Source organism: Dasypus novemcinctus, chromosome 19 (assembly GCF_030445035.2).
Source record: "Dasypus novemcinctus isolate mDasNov1 chromosome 19, mDasNov1.1.hap2, whole genome shotgun sequence".
NCBI lineage: Eukaryota > Metazoa > Chordata > Mammalia > Cingulata > Dasypodidae > Dasypus > Dasypus novemcinctus.
Window position 1 is genome coordinate 119,469 of NC_080691.1, and position 20,214 is coordinate 139,682.

General features: G+C 64.3%; 1 protein-coding gene across 1 annotated transcript; it reads left to right on the top strand.

Moving 5' to 3' along the window:
- The first annotated feature begins 5,992 nt into the window (after nucleotides 1-5,992).
- SPMAP2 (sperm microtubule associated protein 2) lies at nucleotides 5,993-19,939 on the top strand. Its single transcript, XM_058282292.2, has 8 exons — nucleotides 5,993-6,360; nucleotides 7,399-7,515; nucleotides 7,696-7,764; nucleotides 8,122-8,183; nucleotides 9,088-9,157; nucleotides 13,617-13,734; nucleotides 17,216-17,375; nucleotides 19,662-19,939. The coding sequence occupies exons 1-8, from the start codon at nucleotides 5,993-5,995 to the stop codon at nucleotides 19,898-19,900; spliced, it is 1,203 nt and encodes a 400-aa protein (XP_058138275.1). The 3' UTR covers nucleotides 19,901-19,939.
- The last annotated feature ends 275 nt before the right edge of the window (nucleotides 19,940-20,214 follow it).

Here is a 20,214-nt window from a genome sequence, read left to right on the forward strand (position 1 = left end):
TCGAAGGGCGGCGCACGTGAGAATCAGTTCCACTCCTGGCTTGGACCCCAGAGCTGGGGATTCATCAGCGGCCACAGCGGCCGGGGCGGCCACTGGTGTCCACCCACGGACGAAGGGTGACAGGCGTGGTCCCCGCCCGGGCACATGACCTGGCCACGGAGAGAAGGGCGACAGGCGTGGCCCCTGCCCTGGGACATGACCCGGCCCGTGGAGAGAAGGGCGACCCAGCCACGGAGAGAAGGGCGACAGGTGTGGCCCCCGTCCGGGGACGTGACCCGGCCATGGAGAGAAGGGCGACAGGTGTGGCCCCCGCCCGGGGACGTGACCCAGCCACGGAGAGAAGGGCGACAGGTGTGGCCCCCGCCCGGGGATGCGACCCGGCCATGGAGAGAAGGGCGACAGGTGTGGCCCCCGTCCGGGGACGTGACCCGGCCATGGAGAGAAGGGCGACAGGTGTGGCCCCCGCCTGGGGATGCAACCCGGCCACGGAGAGAAGGGCGACCCGGCCACGGAGAGAAGGGCGACAGGCGTGGCCCCCCCCGGGGACACGACCCGGCCACGGAGAGAAGGCAGCTCTGGAGGAGCTTGGAGACGCTTTGAGAGAGAAACGAGTGAGACCAAAAGGCCACCTGCGTGCAACAGGAAACAGGTTGGGGAGTGGTGGGCTGGGGAGGGGCGCCCGCTGAGGGGCGTGGGGGGCTAGTGGGGCGAGGAAACGTTCCGGAACTAGGGAAAGGTGGTGGCTGCACAACGTGGCGAATGCGTCAAATGTGACAATGCCCCTGAACTGTCCTCTTTTTTTTTTTTCTTTATAAACTATGTAATTTTATAAAATTACCAAGAATTATTATATATCCTAATTTTATGGTTAATTAAACGACCTTCATAATATACAAAGAACCAAAGTCTTATCATGAGAGTGAGCAAATATTTGTTGAACAATGTATCATATTATTAACGTATCATTTAAAAAGTCTATTTACTACTTTTCTACATGTTTTCTGATTTGATCCTCACAACAATCAGTACATAGATATTCTAGTTATGGACTTGTGGTATTTTTTTTGTCTTTATTCATTTTTTTAATATTAGATTAAAAAAAAAATGAGGTCCCCATATACCCCCCACCCCCTCACCCCACTCCTCCCCACATAACAAACTCCTCCATCATCATGAGACATTCGTTGCACTTGGTGAACACATCTCTGAGCACCGCTGCACCCCATGGCCTGTGGTCCACTCCATAGCCCTCACGCTCCCACAGTCCACCCAGTGGGCCACGGGAGGACATACAGTGTCCAGCATCTGTCCCTGCAGCACCGCCCAGGACAGCTCCAAGTCCCGAGAACGCCCCCACATCTCCTCTCTTCCCCCCACTCCCCGCCCCCGGCAGCCACCTGAGCTGTCCTCTCTAAAACGGCTGCTTTCATGCCCTGTGAACTTCCCCTCAATAAGAAATTGCAGTGTAGAGCGGGTCGTGATAAATGCTCTGAAACAAACAAAAACGTGGTCAGCTTAGTCAGGGAAGCGAGGCAGTCCGCCTTTGACCGCCGGTCAGGAGGGCTTCTCGGAGGAGGCAGGAGGAGGAGGAGGAGGGGCCAAGAGCCGGCCCGGGGGTCTCTTGGGGTCCGCGGGCTCGCTGGGCCGCTTTGCCCCACACCTCAGCGCGGAAGGCCGTTTGCTGTCGCGTCTGCCTCGGCTGCTGCGGCGAGAACCGCGCAGGGCGTGGCTCAAACAGCAGGCCCCTGTCGCCTTGCGGTGTCCCCACGAGGTCCCGGAGCGGTCGTGCTTCCTCCCCGCCTCGCGGGCTCGGGGGTCCCGGGCTCGCTCCTCTGCGCCCGTCCGCGGCCTTGTCCTCGTCCCCCTCGTGACAGCTGGGCCCCAGAAGCCAGTCCATTCCCGGGCGTGTAACCCGGGCGTCACCGGGTCCCTCAGGGTAGACCCTCCTTCCGGGTAGAGCGCTCAGTCGGGCGAGCGCCGGGGCCAGGCCGCGCGTGCTCTGCTGTGCGCGTCTGCAGTCGGCCGTTGCCAGGCTGCAGGACGTTCCACCGCGCAGGGCCCGCCACCCGCTGTCCCCGTCGACCCCCTCCCCGGGTTTACACGGGTCTCCTGTGCCGAGATCGGCTCACGACACGTCGGCTCAAAGGGAAGGCAACGCAGAGCTTACGAAATGCAGGGGCAGAAGGAGAGACACGAGAGGAGGTAAAGCTGGGGCCAGGGGACTCAGCGTCTGGAACGGAGAGCCTCGACGCGTTTCCCCCTCGTGTTTATTGGAAACTACCGGGCAGCTGTTTGCCGTCGGAACTGCCATGTCATCCACAATAACAGGGAGCAGCCGCAACATCCACGATAAGGACCACCTGCAGCAGAGCGGGGACGCGCTTTCCCCACACTCCCGCACGTGCCGGGGAAACTCCGGGGTCTTAGGTAAGCAAACAGTCAGCGCTGTGAGGTGGATGATGCCAGCTTGTTTTCCGAACTTGGACCAAATGACACAGTGTGTCTGCTCCTGTTTTCCATGCGCATTTTGCTCTCTGAAGGCCTGGTTTTCATTTGGCTTATCTTTTTTTTCTTATTGATTTATAATGTTCTTTATAGATTATGCATTCTAATCAGCTACATATGTGGCAAATATTGTCCAGTTGTCTTTTCATTTATTAAGGTGACTTTCGAGGATCAGAAATGTTCAAATTTAATTTAGTTGAATTTAACGTTTATTTATTTTAAAAAATATTTATTAATTAATTTATTTCTCCCCCCCCCCGCCCCGGTTGTCTGTTCTTTGTGACTATTTTGCTGCATCTTCTCTGTCTGCTTCTGTTGTTGTCAGCGGCACGGGAATCTGTGTTTCTTTTTGTTGCGTCCTCTTCTTGTGTCAGTTCTCCGTGTGGGCAGCACCATTCCTGGGCAGGCTGCACTTTCTTTCGCGCTGGGCGGCTCTCCTTACGGGGCGCACTCCTTGTGCGTGGGGCTCCCCTGTGCGGGGGACACCCCTGCGTGGCAGGGCACTCCTTGCGCACATCAGCACCGCACTTGGGCCAGCTCCACACGGGTCAGGGAGGCCCAGGGTTTGAACCATGGACCTCCCATGTGGTAGACGGACGCCCTAACTGCTGGGCCAAGTCCGCCGCCAGAGTTTATTATTTATGATCAGCACTTTTTTGTTTTAAAACATCCTCCCCCGGGTCGAGACGAGGGTCCCCTGCTCACGCCTCGTAGGTTTCCAGGTCCGGTGGTGACGTCTGCTCGGCGTGCTGGGAGGCAGGTGTGGGGGCAGGACGAGGCCCCGTCGCCCCTGGCCCCGGAACGTGGACCAGCCCCCTGAGGGCGGAGGGGAGTTAGCAGGTGGGATGAAGGCGAGACCCGGGATGGGGTCCTCCGGGAGGTCCGGGCGGGTCCCCGCAAGGTCCTTGAAGCTGGGCCTGAGGGTGGACGGCGGCAGGAGGGCCGCGCCTGTGAGCACAGGCCGCGCTGCAGCGGGGCGCCCCGGGAGCCGCCGGCGCCCCAGGAAACGACGGCGGCAGGGACGGGCGGGGCCTGCCCGGGGCCTGCGAGGGGACGGCCCGCCTCCCTGGAGCCACGGGGGCACCGCGCGGACGAGGCCGCCAGGGCGGGCGTGTGGGCAGGAGGCCAGGGAGGGTGGGCTGTCCCCCGCCCGGGCCCCCGGTGTTGAGGCCGGGCTCCTCAGCCTCGTCCCCTCGTCGGCGGAGCGGTGGGAAGCTCAGGCCGAGGTCGCCGCGGGCTCCTGGCTGCCAGCGCCCGCCCAGCGCGGCCGCAGCTCTCACGCGGGGACCCCGTCCTCAGCGCGGGCCTCGAGGAGCTGCCCCTTTGGGGGAGCGGGGGGGCCACGGGGCCAGAACCGCGGAGGCCTGCGCGGGCAGCACAGGGTCCTCTTCCTGCGAGGAGTACTGGCAGCTCTGAGTCATGAGGCCAGGCGAGGACTGGGGACGCCCTGGGCCAGGTGAGCACTGGGGACACCGCTGGGGCCAGGTGAGCACTGGGGACACCCCTGGGGCCAGGTGAGCCCTGGGGACCCCCCTGGGGTCAGGTGAGCACTGGGGACGCCCCCGGGCCAGGTGAGCTCTGGGGACGCCCCTGGGGCCAGGTGGGACTGGGGACGGCCCTGGGCCAGGTGAGCTCTGGGGATGCCCCTGGGGCCGGGTGGGACTGGGGACGCCCTGGGCCAGGTGAGCCCTGGGGACCCCCCTGGGGTCAGGTGAGCACTGGGGACGCCCTGGGCCAGGTGAGCCCTGGGGACCCCCCTGGGGTCAGGTGAGCACTGGGGACGCCCCCGGGCCAGGTGAGCTCTGGGGACGCCCCTGGGGCCAGGTGGGACTGGGGACGGCCCTGGGCCAGGTGAGCTCTGGGGATGCCCCTGGGGCCGGGTGGGACTGGGGACGCCCTGGGCCAGGTGAGCCCTGGGGACCCCCCTGGGGTCAGGTGAGCACTGGGGACGCCCTGGGCCAGGTGAGCCCTGGGGACCCCCCTGGGGTCAGGTGAGCACTGGGGACGCCCCCGGGCCAGGTGAGCTCTGGGGACGCCCCTGGGGCCAGGTGGGACTGGGGACGGCCCTGGGCCAGGTGAGCTCTGGGGATGCCCCTGGGGCCGGGTGGGACTGGGGAAGCCCTGGGCCAGGTGAGCCCTGGGGACCCCCCTGGGGTCAGGTGAGCACTGGGGACGCCCCCGGGCCAGGTGAGCTCTGGGGACGCCCCTGGGGCCAGGTGGGACTGGGGACGGCCCTGGGCCAGGTGAGCTCTGGGGATGCCCCCGGGCCAGGCTCTCCAGGCGGGGCCTGCCTCAGCCCCTGCGCCCCCTCTTCCTGACAGAGGGGAGATCCAGGGAAGTGGGGTGGGGGCTGCAGTCCTAGACCTGGCTGCTCCCCGGGCTGGGGGCTGCCTGCGCGGTGGGGGCACAGGGCAGGCCTGCGCCATCAGAGCTGGGCAGGACCCCAGGCCTGGGGGAGCCCGAGGGGGGGATTGGGGCGCTCCCCACATGAAGGGCTGAATCTTAGGTGGTGAGTGGGGCGCCCAGCACAGGAGGGGCCCCGCCTGGCAGGACACAGGGCTCTTTGGGAGACCCCCAAGAAATTCCCAAAGGCCGGGACCTACCTGGGGTGTGTGGGGATGAGAACGAGTCATCACAGTGATTATTTTACTTTTGAGCCTGCGGAGGGGCCCATTTTGAACAACAGGCATAAATAAAGTTATTGCTAGAGAAATTCCAGGGTTGCAATAACCTGTACGGCTTTGGGCTGTTGGGAACTTCTTCAGAGTTCCGAGGAAACTGTTTCGAGTAGCAGGAAGCCCAGGGTAGAGCAGGCTCCAGGGTGGTCACCGTTAGAAGCTCGACGATGTCAAAAAACACCCGTCTTTCACCTCACCCGCTCAGACTCACGGACCTCGTGGTCACACGGTGGCTGCCACAGCTCCTGGCATCACAGACAGGCCCAGTGATGACCTCTTCCACTCCAGGAATCCCGGCAGTGTCCCCCTAGGCCTCACTGCTGGGAAGGGGAGGGGCCTGTGACCACCCCCTTGTCCGCTGACGGGACGTTTCCTTCTTACTGAGAAGAGAGGGGGAGGCAGGTGGACGTGCTGCCGGCCTCGGGCCTTTGCCTGGGTGGGATCGTTCATGGGCAGGTCATCGTGGGGTCTCCTGTGGCCAGGCGCTGGCCCGGGGGAGCGGCGGGGACAAGGCTCGCTTTCCCCGGCCTGGACCCACGACTTTCCGGAGGGAGGGGGAGAGGCCGAGGAGGAGGACAAAGGCCGACGGCTCCGGCTCCGTGCTCGGCCAGGTGAGGCCAGGAGCAGCGGGAGGAAGCGGCGCCACCAGTGGTCACGGCGGAGCACCCGGCCCAGGCGTGGCCGGTACAGCGGCACTGGCACGGCGGGCGCGGGAAGGCTGTCCCTGCTGGGGGGCGGGGGGAGCTCAGGAAGCTCGTGGGACCTCGGGCTGCGGTGGCCGGGACAGCGGACAACGGGGAAGGGCTGGGATGGCGCAGAGGCCGGAACGCGGCAAGAATGTGGGCGGGGCATTCTCCTGTCGCCACGGCAACCCATTGCCACTTGGGCGCTGGAGGACGACACGGCTCATGGGGGACAGTGTGCTGGGCGGCCGCCGTCCCTCGGGAGCCACACTGGGGCTGGACGACGACGGCCTGGGGCTCCGGGGCGTGGGGGGCCCGGGGCGCAGGGGCTCGGCCCCCGAGGCCGTGGAGCTGGGGCTGGAGGAGGAGGGCGAGGGTCTGCCTGAGGAGGGGCTGGGGGAGGAGTTCCTCGAGAGCCCCACCGCGCAGGAGGCCCTGTCGGAGCTGGAGAGGGTGCTGGAGCCCGACTCGGACTCCGATGTTCCCGAAGTGAGGTGGGCGCAGGGCCCGGGGCCGGGGGCGGGGCTCGGGGCAGCCCCAGTGAGCGCGAGCCCACCCACCCATGCCCGCCCGCCCGGGCTGCCCGCCAGCCTGCTCTGGGGTCCCTGGGACCAGGAGACTTTGCTGGACTGGGGGTGAGACTGCTTCTGGGGCTCGTCCTGGGCCTTCCCCGGCCTCCCCCGCTGGCCTCCACCTCCTCCTGGCCTCCCCCCTGGCCTCCCTCCTAACCTCCCCCTGGCCTACCCCCTGGCCCTCCCCCCAGCCTCCCCCTGGCCTCCCCGCGGCCTTCCCCTGGCCACACGGCCTCCCCCCGGCCTCCCCTGACCTCCCCCCGGCCTCCCCTGACCTCCTCCCGGCCTCCCGGCCTCCTTCTGGCCTCCCGGCCTCCCTCTGGCCTCCTGGCCTCCCCTGTCTCCCCCTGGCCTCCTGGCTTCCCCCCAGCCTCCTGTCCTCCCCCTGTCCTCCCCTGTCCCCCCAGCCTCCCCCTGTCCTCCCCTGTCCCCCCAGCCTCCCCCTGTCCTCCCCCTGGACTCTCCTGTCCCCCCCCGGCCTCCCCCTGGCCCCTCTTGGCCCCCCCTGGCCTCTTGGCCTTGCCCAGCCTCTGCCCGGGTGTCCCCAGGCTCGGGGAGGGTGTCAGGGTGCTGTGGGCAGAGCCCCTCACCGGCCTGGGCGCCGTCTGGAGGTGGCAGTGGCGAGGTGCACGGGCGAGGGCCTGATTTGGCGATGGTCGGCCCGGGCTCTGTGCTGACGGGGGCTCTCGCCCGGGCTCCCCGCCCCCGAGAGGAAAACCAAGAAGGAAACAGGGCGCGCCCTCTCCAGGCGCCCGGAGGGCAGAGACCGGTTCGGGCGGCGCTCTGGGTGCCGCGGGTGGGCCTGGGGGGCAGACCTTGGGGCTCCCTTCCTGGCCCCGGGGCCCAGGCGCCGTGCTGGGCTGAGCGGGCAGTGGCGGGATCCAACCCCGTCTCGGGGCCAGGGTGGTGAGCGGGCCCGCGGCCGGCGAGCGGGTGGAAGCCGAGCCTCCCCGTCCGCAGCCGGCTGTCCATCACGCGGGAGTCGCCGTCGCCGAGGCCGCGGGGCAGGAAGAGCCGGCGGAAGCGCACGTCGGACCTGGCGAGACCCAAGGCCAACTGGCAGGCCCTGAAGGACAGGTGGGGGCGTCCGCCCGCCCCGCTGGGTCTCCCCCTCGCCGCCACGTGCTGGGGCGCGGTGCGCAGGGGCCGGGGGCGCGGTGCGCAGCCGGGTCGGAGGGGGCTCGGGGCGGGCTGGGGGTGGCGGCGGCGAGAGGCCCCGGGCCAAGGGCAGGGGTCTCGGCCCCCGTCTCCTGGCAGGGTGGGCTGCTTCGGCGGCCACGCCTGGATCTCCCCGCGCAGGACGGCCTTGCGCTTCTGCCTCTACTGGTAAGTCCCCGCCTCTCCTCCCGCCCCCGCCTGCCCGCCCGCCAGCCTCCGGGGACAGGACCGGGCGCCCCCCGCGGGGCCCTGCCTTGGAGCGCCTCGACGCCGCGCCGGCCCGCTCTCGCCCGCCGTCAGCCTCGCTGGGGAAGCCGCGCCCCGGCGAGCCGGCGCCGCCCCGTGTCTTCTGCGGCCCTCTGCTGCTCGCCCCGAAGCTTCTCTGCACGTCCGTGCGTCCTGCCCGCCCTCCCCCCGCAGCCCCGCCCCTGCGCCACGGCCCCACCGCCTCCGTGTTTAGGGGACCCCGAGCCTCCGCTTCAGCGCAGGGAGCCCTCCTCTGAGCCGCGCCCGGCTGTATTCCAGGCCCTCTGTGTACTGGACGGAGCGGTTTCTCGAGGACACCACCCTGTCCATCACCGTGCCCGGTGAGCCCGCCCGCCCCACCCCTCCCTCAGGCACAGGCTCGGGCAGCTGGGGCGGCCTCTGCCTCAGCCCACAGAGCGGCCGCTGGTGGGCACGGGCTGGGCAGGCGCAGGGACCAGGGCTGGGCAGGGGCTGGGCAGGGGCTGGGCAGGGGCTGGGGTGGGGCTGGGGTGGGGACTGGACAGGGGCTGGGCAGGGGCAGGGACAGGGGCTGGGGTAGGGCTGGACAGGGGCTGGGTGGGGGTTTAGCAGGGTCTGGGGCTGGGCTGGGCCCACAGTGCCCCACCGATCCTGGGCCCGCAGTCCCCCCCGATCCTGGGCCCGCAGTCCCCCCCCCAACCCTGGGCCCGCAGTGCCCCCCCGATCCTGGGCCCGCAGTCCCCCCCCCAACCCTGGGCCCGCAGTGCCCCCCCGACCCTGGGCCCGCAGTCCGCCCCTCCTCCCCCGACCCTGGGCCCGCAGTCCCCCCCCCAACCCTGGGCCCGCAGTGCCCCCCCGACCCTGGGCCCGCAGTGCCCCCCCGACCCTGGGCCCGCAGTCTGCCCCCGCCCCGACCCTGGGCCCGCAGTGCCCCCCCGACCCTGGGCCCGCAGTGCCCCCCCAACCCTGGGCCCGCAGTGCCCCCCCGACCCTGGGCCCGCAGTGCCCCCCCGACCCTGGGCCCGCAGTGCCCCCCCAACCCTGGGCCTGCAGTGCCCCCCCGACCCTGGGCCCGCAGTCTGCCCCCGCCCCGACCCTGGGCCCGCAGTGCCCCCCCAACCCTGGGCCCGCAGTGCCCCCCCCGACCCTGGGCCCGCAGTCTGCCCCCGCCCCGACCCTGGGCCCGCAGTCCGTCCCGCCGGGGCTGGCGGAGAGCCCGGTGGCCGTGGTCCAGGCCGGCTCACGGACGGCTCGCCTTTCCCCCAGCGGTGTCGCCTCGAGTGGAGGAGCTGTCTCGCCCTAAAAGGTTCTACTCCGAGTATTACAACAACAACAGGTAGGGAGGCCTGGCCGGTTTGGGCGGAAAACCCCGTCCCCTTCCCAGGCTCGGGGACCGGCGCAGGCCAGACGACCCGAGTTCACACGGGGCCCTGGAGCCCGGCTCTCCACGCGCAGCGGGGGCAGGTGGACAGTGGACGCCCCGCAGGACGTGCCTGCCCCACCTGCCCAGCGAGCGGCCACGCCACCTCCGGCCGCATTGCGCTGACTCTGAGACGCTAACGAGTGTAAGGCGCATTCTCGTTTTCTGTAGTGTGTGGCAGGTCTTATCCCTTAGAATTATATCCTCATGAAAACGGAATCCTCAGAGTTAGGTTGACATACATTTTAACGACATATCATTATGCCTACATAGAAAGGAAGATATAGCTGAAATAAATTAGCCAAAGTGTGTCCAGCTCAGAGAGGAGCTGCTTTCACACCTGTTTATGCGCACAAGAAGTTTTCATGTTAATGCTGGGTTATCACGTATCTCTCTGAACACAATTTAAACTTCTACTGAGCCTGGTAGCTGTGGAGTCAACAAGGTGCCTAGCCTTACTGGAGGGGTTTGGGCAGGCAGACCACAGCTGAGGAGGAATCACCACAGCCCTGCCGCTGTCTGGCCGACAGCATTCGTAAGTCGCCTTCTAACCTCGGAAATGCTGAAATGTGGAAGGAGTCTGCCTTAGGATCAACGACACATGGCTTTATTTCCAGGGCAAAGCCATAGCTGTGGTCTGATTTTAGGAGGCACGGGCCAGTGAGCTCGGGAGTAGACCCCTTTTCCTGGTCTTCCATGGCAACCACAGGGAGACACTTTGAGGCCTTGGCTCCTGAGGATGAGGATGGGGTTGGGGCTGTCACCGTGGAGGGGAGCGGGGCAGTCCTCCAACAGAGGACAGCTGTTTGCACATTGAGCTGGGGTGGCTCCAGGAGAGCAGCTCTGTCTTTGAGAACTCTAAGTGGCTTCCTTTTTTTGTTGTCTTTTTTAAAATTTTAAGATACATAGATCACACAAAATGTTACATTTAAAAAAATAGGAGGTTCCAGTATACCCCATTCCCCACCCCTAAGTGGCTTCTTTTAGGGATCCCACATTGAATGTTTCTTGGAGGTGTTTTCAAAACTGTCCGTTTCCCCAGGTTTTCCCTTATCCCCAGAAATAGGAGCTGAGAAGTAGATGACACGCACACGCAGAGGCACGCAGACACCGCCCCCTGGCTGAGAAGGAGATGACTTGCACACACGGAGGCACATGGACTCCACCCCCTGGCTGAGAAGGAGATGACACGCACACACGGAGGCACATGGACTCCACCCCCTGGCTGAGAAGGAGATGACACGCACACGCACAGAGGCACACAGACACCGCCCCCTGGCTGAGAAGTACATGACACGCACACACACGGAGGCACACAGACACCGCCCCCTGGCTGAGAAGAGATGACACGCACACACACGGAGGCACACAGACACCGCCCCCTGGCTGAGAAGTACATGACACGCACACACACGGAGGCACACAGACACTGCCCCCTGGATTGAGAAGTAGATGACACGCACACACACGGAGGCACGCAGACACCGCCCCCTGGCTGAGAAGTAGATGACACGCATACGCACAGAGGCACACAGACACTGCCCCCTGGCTGAGAAGGAGATGACACGCACACGCAGAGGCACGCAGACACCGCCCCCTGGCTGAGAAGTAGATGACACGCACACGCACGGAGGCACACAGACACCGCCCCCTGGATTGAGAAGTAGATGACACGCACACACACGGAGGCACGCAGACACCGCCCCCTGGCTGAGAAGTAGATGACACGCATACGCACAGAGGCACACAGACACTGCCCCCTGGCTGAGAAGGAGATGACACGCACACGCAGAGGCATGCAGACACCGCCCCCTGGCTGAGAAGTAGATGACACGCACACGCACAGAGGCACACAGACACCGCCCCCTGGCTGAGAAGGAGATGACACGCACATGCACAGAGGCACACAGACACCGCCCCCTGGCTGAGAAGTAGATGACACGCACACGCACAGAGGCACATAGACACTGCCCCCTGGCTGAGAAGGAGATGACACGCACACACACAGAGGCACACAGACACCGCCCCCTGGCTGAGAAGAGATGACACGCACACACACGGAGGCACACAGACACCGCCCCCTGGATTGAGAAGTAGATGACACGCACACACACGGAGGCACGCAGATACCGCCCCCTGGCTGAGAAGTAGATGACACGCACACACACAGAGGCACGCAGACACTGCCCCCTGGCTGAGAAGTAGATGACACGCACACACACAGAGGCACACAGACACCGCCCCCTGGCTGAGAAGTACATGACACGCACACACACGGAGGCACACAGACACTGCCCCCTGGATTGAGAAGTAGATGACACGCACATGCACAGAGGCACACAGACACTGCCCCCTGGCTGAGAAGGAGATGACACGCACACACACAGAGGCACGCAGACACCGCCCCCTGGCTGAGAAGTAGATGACATGCACACACACGGAGGCACACAGACACTGCCCCCTGGATTGAGAAGTAGATGACACGCACACACACGGAGGCACACAGACACCGCCCCCTGGATTGAGAAGTAGATGACACGCACACACGGAGGCACATGGACTCCACCCCCTGGCTGAGAAGGAGATGACACGCACATGCACAGAGGCACGCAGACACCGCCCCCTGGCTGAGAAGGAGATGACACGCACACACACGGAGGCACGCAGACACCACCCCCTGGCTGAGAAGTAGATGACACGCACACACGCACAGAGGCACACAGACACCGCCCCCTGGCTGAGAAGTAGATGACACGCACACACGCACAGAGGCACACAGACACCGCCCCCTGGCTGAGACGTAGATGACACACACACACACAGAGGCACACGGACTCCGCCCCCTGCCTGAGAAGTAGATGACACGCACACACACGGAGGCACACAGACACTGCCCCCTGGCTGAGACGTAGATGACACGCACACACGGAGGCACACAGACACCGCCCCCTGGCTGAGAGGGAGATGACACGCACACACACAGAGGCACACAGACACCGCCCCCTGGCTGGGACGTAGATGACACACACACACATGGAGGCACACGGACTCCGCCCCCTGGCTGAGAAGTAGATGACACGCACACATGGAGGCACGCAGACACTGCCCCCTGGCTGAGAAGGAGATGACACGCACACACATGGAGGCACGCGTACACCGCCCCCTGGCTGAGAAGGAGATGACACGCACACACACAGAGGCACGCAGACACTGCCCCTTGGCTGAGAAGGAGATGACACACACACATGCGGAGGCACATGGACACTGCCCCCTGGCTGAGAAGGAGATGACACGCACACACACAGAGGCACACAGACACCGCCCCCTGGCTGGGACGTAGATGACACACACACACATGGAGGCACACGGACTCTGCCCCCTGCCTGAGAAGTAGATGACACGCACACACACGGAGGCACACAGACACTGCCCCCTGGCTGAGACGTAGATGACACGCACACACACGGAGGCACACAGACACCGCCCCCTGGCTGAGAAGGAGATGACATGCACACACGGAGGCACACAGACACCGCCCCCTGGATTGAGAAGTAGATGACACGCACACACACGGAGGCACACAGACACTGCCCCCTGGCTGAGACGTAGATGACACACACACACACGGAGGCACACAGGCACTGCCCCCTGGCTGAGACGTAGATGACACGCACACACACGGAGGCACACAGGCACTGCCCCCTGGCTGAGAAGGAGATGACACGCACACACGGAGGCATGCAGACACCGCCCCCTGGCTGAGACGTAGATGACACGCACACGTACGGAGGCACGCGGACACCGCCCCCTGGCTGAGAAGGAGATGACATGCACACACGGAGGCAGGCGGACACCGCCCCCTGGCTGAGAAGTAGATGACACGCACACATGGAGGCACGTGGACACTGCCCCCTGGCTGAGACATAGATGACACGCACACATGGAGGCACGCAGACACTGCCCCCTGGCTGAGAAGGAGATGACACGCACACACATGGAGGCACGCGTACACCGCCCCCTGGCTGAGAAGGAGATGACACGCACACACACAGAGGCACGCAGACACTGCCCCTTGGCTGAGAAGGAGATGACACACACACATGCGGAGGCACACGGATACTGCCCCCTGGCTGAGAAGGAGATGACACGCACACACACGGAGGCACACAGACACCGCCCCCTGGCTGGGACGTAGATGACACACACATGGAGGCACACGGACTCCGCCCCCTGCCTGAGAAGTAGATGACATGCACACACACGGAGGCACACAGACACCGCCCCCTGGCTGAGACGTAGATGACACGCACACACAGAGGCACGCGGACACCGCCCCCTGGCTGAGCTGGAGGTCTGAAATGTGGGTCTCCCCTAGGACGACTCCCATCTGGCCCATCCCCCGGGCCACCTTGGAACACCGGCCATCTAGTCGCTTGAAGCAATTGGCCACTCCACGGGTCCGGAATAACATTTGGAGCATAAACATGTCTGAGGTAGGGTATCCCCACCTTTGAGGGACACACCTCCCCCCTCAAGTGGGCTGGGGAAGGGGGGTCTTGACTTTTGGAGTCAGAGGGTCCAGGAGGACCAGAGGGAGCAGCTGAGGGCAGGACCAGCGTGGCCGCTCTGTCAAGGGGGCGGACCCCGGAAGGCCTGCCCAGCACACGGCTTTCCTCTCCTCTGCGCACTGCCTCAGCTGGTGACCGTGGTTCCTCATCCAGGCCAACTTGGAGGGAGCCAAGGCTCTCTGCTCAGGTCCAGGATTCAGTTTAGAGCCGCCTCACGGCAGGGGCTGCGGAAGCCCCATCATTCCCAGTGAAAACCTCATCTGGCTAAAGCACCCCCGTCTCCCTCGCCCAGGCCTGACCCCAGCAGCCGCTCACCTGTTCTCTAGCCCTACAGCTATTTTTTCCCAGAATGTCATATAAATGGAGCCACATCCTGGAAACTTGGTTCTGGCTTTTTCCAGTTAGCGTCATGCACGTGAGAGTGTGTCGTTAGCTCGGTTCTGGCTTTTTCCAGTTAGCGTCATGCACGTGAGAGTGTGTCGTTAGCTCGTTCCTCTTCATCGTGCCTCATGTTCCGCTGCATCAGTGCACCACGGTCTGATTTCCAGGCACCCGCCGAAGGGCAGCTGGGTTATTTCCAGTTCTTGGCCGTTGTGACATCCTCATACAGGTTTTCGTGGGGGCATCAGTTTCCACATCTCTAGGATGAATACCCAGGAGCGGGACTGCTGAGTCACATGGTGAGTGTCTGCTCAACTTCATGAGAAGCTGCCAGGAGGCTCGGCCGTTCTCCACCCCTGGCGGAGAGGAGAGCTCCAGCTGCTCCTCGTCCTTGCCGACACTGGGTGTTGTCTGCCCATTGCCTTGTTTTCTTTGGTTTAATCATTTGCATCTTCCATCTCGGCCATTCTAATAGGTGTGTGGTGGCATTTAATTGTGGTTTTAACTTGCATTTTCCTGATGATGATGATGTTAATACACCTTTTCATGCGACTATTTGCTGGACCCCCACTTAAAAATTTTTCTTAAAGCAAATCTGGACATTGTACCATGTCACTTATAAACCCTTCATTATGTATTTCTTTAAAATATATATATATATATATATTTATTTATTTATTTCTCTCCCCCACCGGCCCCAGTTGTCTGTTCTCTGTGTCCATTTGCTGCGTCTTCTTCTTTGTCTGCTTCTGTTGTTGTCAGCAGCACGGGAATCTGTGTTTCTTTTTGTTGCGTCATCTTGCTGTGTCAGCTCCCTGTGGGTGACACCATTCCTGGGCAGGCTGCACCCTCCTTCGTGCTGGGCGGCTCTCCTTAACGGGCGCGCTCCTTGCGCGTGGGGCTCCCCTACGTGGGGACACCCCTGCGTGGCAGGGCACTCCTTGCGCGCATCAGCGCTGCGCGTGGGCTAGCTCCACGCACGTCAAGGAGCCCGGGGGTTTGAACCACAGACCTCCCATGTGGTAGACGGACGCCCTAACCACTGGGCCAAGTCCGCTTCCCCATTATGTATTTCTAACACATCAACCACAATAAAAATAACACCAGAAAAGTTAAGAAAGCCTTAATATCAAAATGGTCCATGTTCCGTTTCCCCGCTTGCCCCCGATGCCTGTGGCCGTGGTCCTTTCCGCCTGTGCCTGCTGTCCCATCCTGTCCTTGGGGGTGGGGTGGGAGGACGGGGGAGGCAGGAGGGTGAGCGGAGGTTGAGTTATAAACAGCCACGCCTCCTGCTCAGCTGAGAGCAAGGGTCGTGATTTTCAAGAAGGCGAATTCCAAGGGGAAGGGGTCCAGATTTCAGAGGACCCCTCGGAGGTCATTTCTTCCAACCCTCTGCCTCCCAGCACGCGCCCACCCAAGCTGTGCCGTGTGGAGAGCTGTTTAAAAGTTTAGGCAGTTCAGACCCGGCCGTGGCATCTCCCTCCGTTCCTTCCAGCGGGAAGGCGGGGGTGGAGATGGGGGCTCCGCGCTGGGGCTCTGGGGTGACTCGTTCACGCTCCGAGGGAACTCACAGGCGGGCTGCCTGGAGGAAGAGGTCCAAGCAGGATTTATAGAAGGGGAGGGGATGCCAAAGGCTGTTTGGGAGCAGTGACTCTTGTTTGCACTTTCTTGGGGGTAAAATAATTAGCTGGCAGAGCTGTGTCTGGATCCTGTCTCTGAGGGGCCACCTCAAAGTATCAGAGGAAAAGGTTTTGGGTGTTTTCGGGTCCTCTGGAAAACCCTGACAATGGATCTGTGGGGCAGATGTGCCAGGTTTCCTGGTGAAACGTTGTCTTCCGAGCTCCTTCCACCATCACCCCCGCCCCCCCCCCCCGCCTTCTCTTGGGCAGATCTGCCTTGTTTCTATCCTTGTTACATGCTGGTAACAGGTAGACCTCTGTGTCGGGTTTGTGCTTTTAATGTACATAAAGAGCTTATCTTCCTTGCTTTCCCCTCTCCATGTTTTTTTCCAGAGCAACCCATGCTGATTCGTGTACCTGCCGGGTCATGCTCTGTCACGTGAAATATTGCAAATCTCTCACCCAGTCCCCTGCTGGTGAGCACTTAGTTGCATCCATGTTTTTGGGGCGATAACCAAGCCGCAGGGAGCCTCGTTGACTAGTGGCCCTGAGCTCATCTGTCAGAACTTCTGTATCTGGCTGTCAGGTGTCCACTTTTCTCGAGATGGACAAATTGCTCTGCAAGTACACATACTAATTTTTTTAAAGGTTTATTTTATTTCTTTTTCTCCCCTTCCCCCCCGCCCCGGTTGTCTGTTCTCTGTGTCTATTTGCTGTGTCTTCTTTGTCCACTTCTGTTGTTGTCAGCAGCACGGGAATCTGTGTCTCTTTTTGTTGTGTCATCTTGCTGTGTCAGCTCTCCGTGTGTGCGGCGCCATTCCTGGGCAGGCTGCACTTTCTTTTGCGCTGGGCGGCTCTCCTTATGGAGCGCACTCCTTGCGCGTGGGGCTCCCTATGTGGGGGACACCCCTGCGTGGCGCGGCACTCCTTGCGCACATCAGCACTGTGCATGGGCCAGCTCCACACGGGTCAAGGAGGCCTGGGGTTTGAACCGTGGACCTCCCATGTGGTAGACAGACGCCCTAACCACTGGGCCAAGTCCGCTTCCCTGCACATACTAATTTGCATTCCTACCAGCCATACACGAAGACTTCACCCTTCCCACGTTCTTGCCAGGGCTTGGTAACATCAGACTTTTTCAGTTTTTTGCCAGATTTGGGGGCATGAAGTGATACTTTGTTATTTTAATTTACATTCCCATAGTTACCAGAGAGGTTAGTTGGCCGTTTAGATTTCCTCTTCCACATCATTTGCTCTCTTCCCTACTTCTCACTGTGGTTGTTGATTCGGAGGAGCTCTTTACATAGGATGGTTACTAATCTTTTGTGGAGCATCTTGCAAAATAACTTCCTTGGTCCAGGGGCCTGAGAGGAGCCGTGGATTGCTGACTCCTTCTTTCTTTCCAGGTGTCCCACGTTTCCAGGGCAGCCCAGATGGCTGTTCCCAGTCCGCGGATCCTCCGGCTGTCAAAGCCCCGGATCCCAGCCCCGCTGCTGGAAGAGTGGGACCCCATGCCGAAGCCCAAGCCGCACGTGTCCGACTACAACCGCCTCCTCCACTTGGCCGGTGAGCCGGGCCCTCGGGTGTGCTGGCAGGTGCGCTCAGGGACGTGGGCCGGGGCGGCGAGCCGGGCCCTCGGGTGTGCTGGCAGGTGCGCTCAGGGACGCGGGCCGGGGCGGCGAGCCGGGCCCCTGGGTGGGCGCCGGGCAGGTGCGTCAGGGACGCGGGCCGGGGCGGCGAGCCGGGCCCCTGGGTGGGCGCCGGCAGGTGCGCTCAGGGACGCGGGCCGGGGCAGGGTTCCAGCGGGAAGCCACGGCGGCGGCCGGTTCCCCAGGTCCTGCTTCCTCGTGGCCGGCTCCTCCTGGCCGCGGAGGCTGGGGCTCTGGCCGCAGGGTGGGTCTGAGCAGCGGGGAGGGCGCAGGCCCCTCAGAAGGGGACATCGGCGTGGCCCTTCCTGTCCTGGGAAAGAGGGGAGCGCTAATCGTGGGAATTAGGGACGGGCTCAGGGGCAGAGAGCAGAGCGCGGCTGCTCGTCCTTCAGGGGGAGACGCGGGGCACGAGCGCGTCCACGCAAGGCCCCCGGGCCCATCTCCCGCTCCCTGCGTCCGGCTCAGGACGCCGCTGGGCTCTGCCTTCCAGTCCCCCGCGGGGCCCGCTGCTCGCCCTGCTCGGGGCCGCGGTCAGCCGAGCGGCTCCTGCCCCCGGGCTTCTCCACGGCAGCGTGGGCGCGCGGGTGCGCGGGCGCGCGGCCTCCCCGCCTGCCCCAGGCCCGCTGGCGCCCCCGCCCCCCTCTCCTGGGGCCCTGGGAGCTCCCTGTCGCCCCCACCCCCGGCACCGCCGCTCCTGAGGCACCTGGTGCGTTTTACGTCGGCCTTTGTGGCCGGGCGTCTGAGCCTTTGGAGAAGCCGCTGTTCCCCCTCCTCGCACAGAGGCGTCCAGGTTTGCTCTTCTACAGCTTGTCCCAGTTTTCTGTTTCCCAGCGCTTGGGGCTCACTGGCGTGGACGGCTCGTGGCCGCGATGGCGGCTCGCCCTGAAAGCCCCGCGTCAGCCGCGGCGGTCGTTCCTTCACCGTCCCCTCCTCCGTTCCGGGACGGCTGGCCGAGAGGAAATGCGGCCCCGGGCCCCCACGCGCCACCCCCCCCCCCCGGCCTCCCTCTCTCACCCACGTCCGTCTACACGCAGGGGGACGTTTCCTCACGCGTGTCAGGCACACACGTGGGTGTGCTGCGTGTGCAAGGGCGTGCTGCGCTTCTCCAAAGCGAGCTCCCCGGCGGTGGCGGCGCGGCCAGGGCCCGCTGGTGCAGGCGCCTCGCGTGGGGGGTCCACGGGGGCCTTGGGGTAGCGCCTGCCGGCCGTGCCTGGTCCCTGCTCCTTGTGACGCGCCGGGAGGGGCCGCCTGCGCTTGGCAGTGGTTCCGTGGAGACCCCTCCTCCCTCCGGGGCGGGGGGCTGGCTCTTCTCCAAGACACCTGCCGCCCCGCTGGGGCCGCGTCTGCCTGGAGAGGGGCTCCCCTTTCCACTCGCGCAGGCGCAAAGCCGGAGGCCCCCGGAGGCCCCCGAGACTGAAGGTTAGGGCGGCACTGGGGGGCCCTGTCCTCCCCGACTCCCCCGGCCGGGTGGTGCTGGAGTTCCCCGCTGTGGGGGAATGGGGGGCGGACGAGGCCAGGAGCGGGGGCTGCTCGCACGGAACGCAAATTAATCTAAATAAAATTGGAAGTCCACTCGGCTGCACCGACCCCATCTCGGGAGCTCCGGCCGCCGCGTGGGCAGGGGCGGGGGGTCTTCACTGCCGCAGAAAGTCCTGCAGCTGGGCCAGGCTGGCAGCGGCGAGGGCGGGAGCTCAGAGCCCCCGGCCCCCCGACACCCGAGGGGCGAAAGAGCCGTCCTCGGGGCGGCAGCGGTGGGGGCTCGGGCTGCCCAGCCTGTGGCCACTCGAATTGTTCTTCTCTACGAGCTCCTTTTGGAGTGCACGACCGGGTAGTTGTTAGTGTGTTCAGTCTCGTGCGGCCAGCACCGCTGTCTGCTTCCAGAACATTCCCATCGCCCCAGAAGGCAGCCCCGAGCCCGGCGGTGGTCAGCCCCGGCCCCCGCCAGCCCCGGGCCCCTGTCCTTGGGTTTGCCCCTTCCGGGGCTGCGTAAATGGGGTCGTGCTCCCTTCCCCGAGCGTCCCGTCCCCACGTCCCAGCGCGTCAGGGCGTCCTTCGCTCCCTGCCTGTCCCGCCGCCCTCTGCGCACCCACCCCACAGGCGGACAGGCCTCTGAGGGTGGGCGGAGGGGCCGCGCGTCAGTCAGCTCTGCCGCGTGACGAGCGGCCCCGCTCCTGACGGCTCTCCTCACTCCCGCCCCCCCCAGCGCCCAAGCTGCTGTCGGACAAGTGCGTCCCCGACCGGGACCCCCGCTGGGAGGTGCTGGACGCCACCAAGAAGGCGGTGGCCAGTCCCCGGGTCCTGGCCCTGGCCCGGCCCAAGCTGCGGAAGGAGTTCAACGAGGGCTACGACCCCTACCGCATCTCGCCCGCCGCCCTGGGAGCGCAGGCGTCCCCGCGCCTCTACGAGCTCGCCACCCCCAAAAGCATCACCAAAAAAGTGTGACGGCCACGGCCGCGCCTCCAGTAAAGTCCAAGTGCATCAGCCCGCGTGTGGTCGCGCTACGCGGCGGCCGCGCAATAATAACGCTGCGCTCGCTCCAGCCGCGCTTACGGCCCTTTTGTTCCCCACGCACTCGCCCCGCCTCCCCCCGCAGCGTGACCAGCTCCGAGGCGCAGCCCGCTGACCCCGCGTGTGAGGGGCCCGCTCGGCCAGCCCCCGGGGCTCCCCGGCTCCCACGACCACCCTTCTCAGGCTCCAGCGGCCCCGGGGGCTCCTTCCCAGGCGGGGAGGCGGCCTCGCCTTCTGCGGCCTCGGGG

What these genes read in the sequence shown, in the direction of transcription:
- SPMAP2 (XM_058282292.2), top strand. Translation starts at nt 5,993, where the DNA reads ATGGCGCAGAGGCCGGAACGCGGCAAGAATGTGGGCGGGGCATTCTCC. An exon ending in TTGCGCTTCTGCCTCTACTG is followed by an intron (nt 7,765 to 8,121) that starts GTAAGTCCCCGC and finishes GCTGTATTCCAG; the next exon opens with GCCCTCTGTGTACTGGACGG. An exon ending in GAGTATTACAACAACAACAG is followed by an intron (nt 9,158 to 13,616) that starts GTAGGGAGGCCT and finishes GGTCTCCCCTAG; the next exon opens with GACGACTCCCATCTGGCCCA.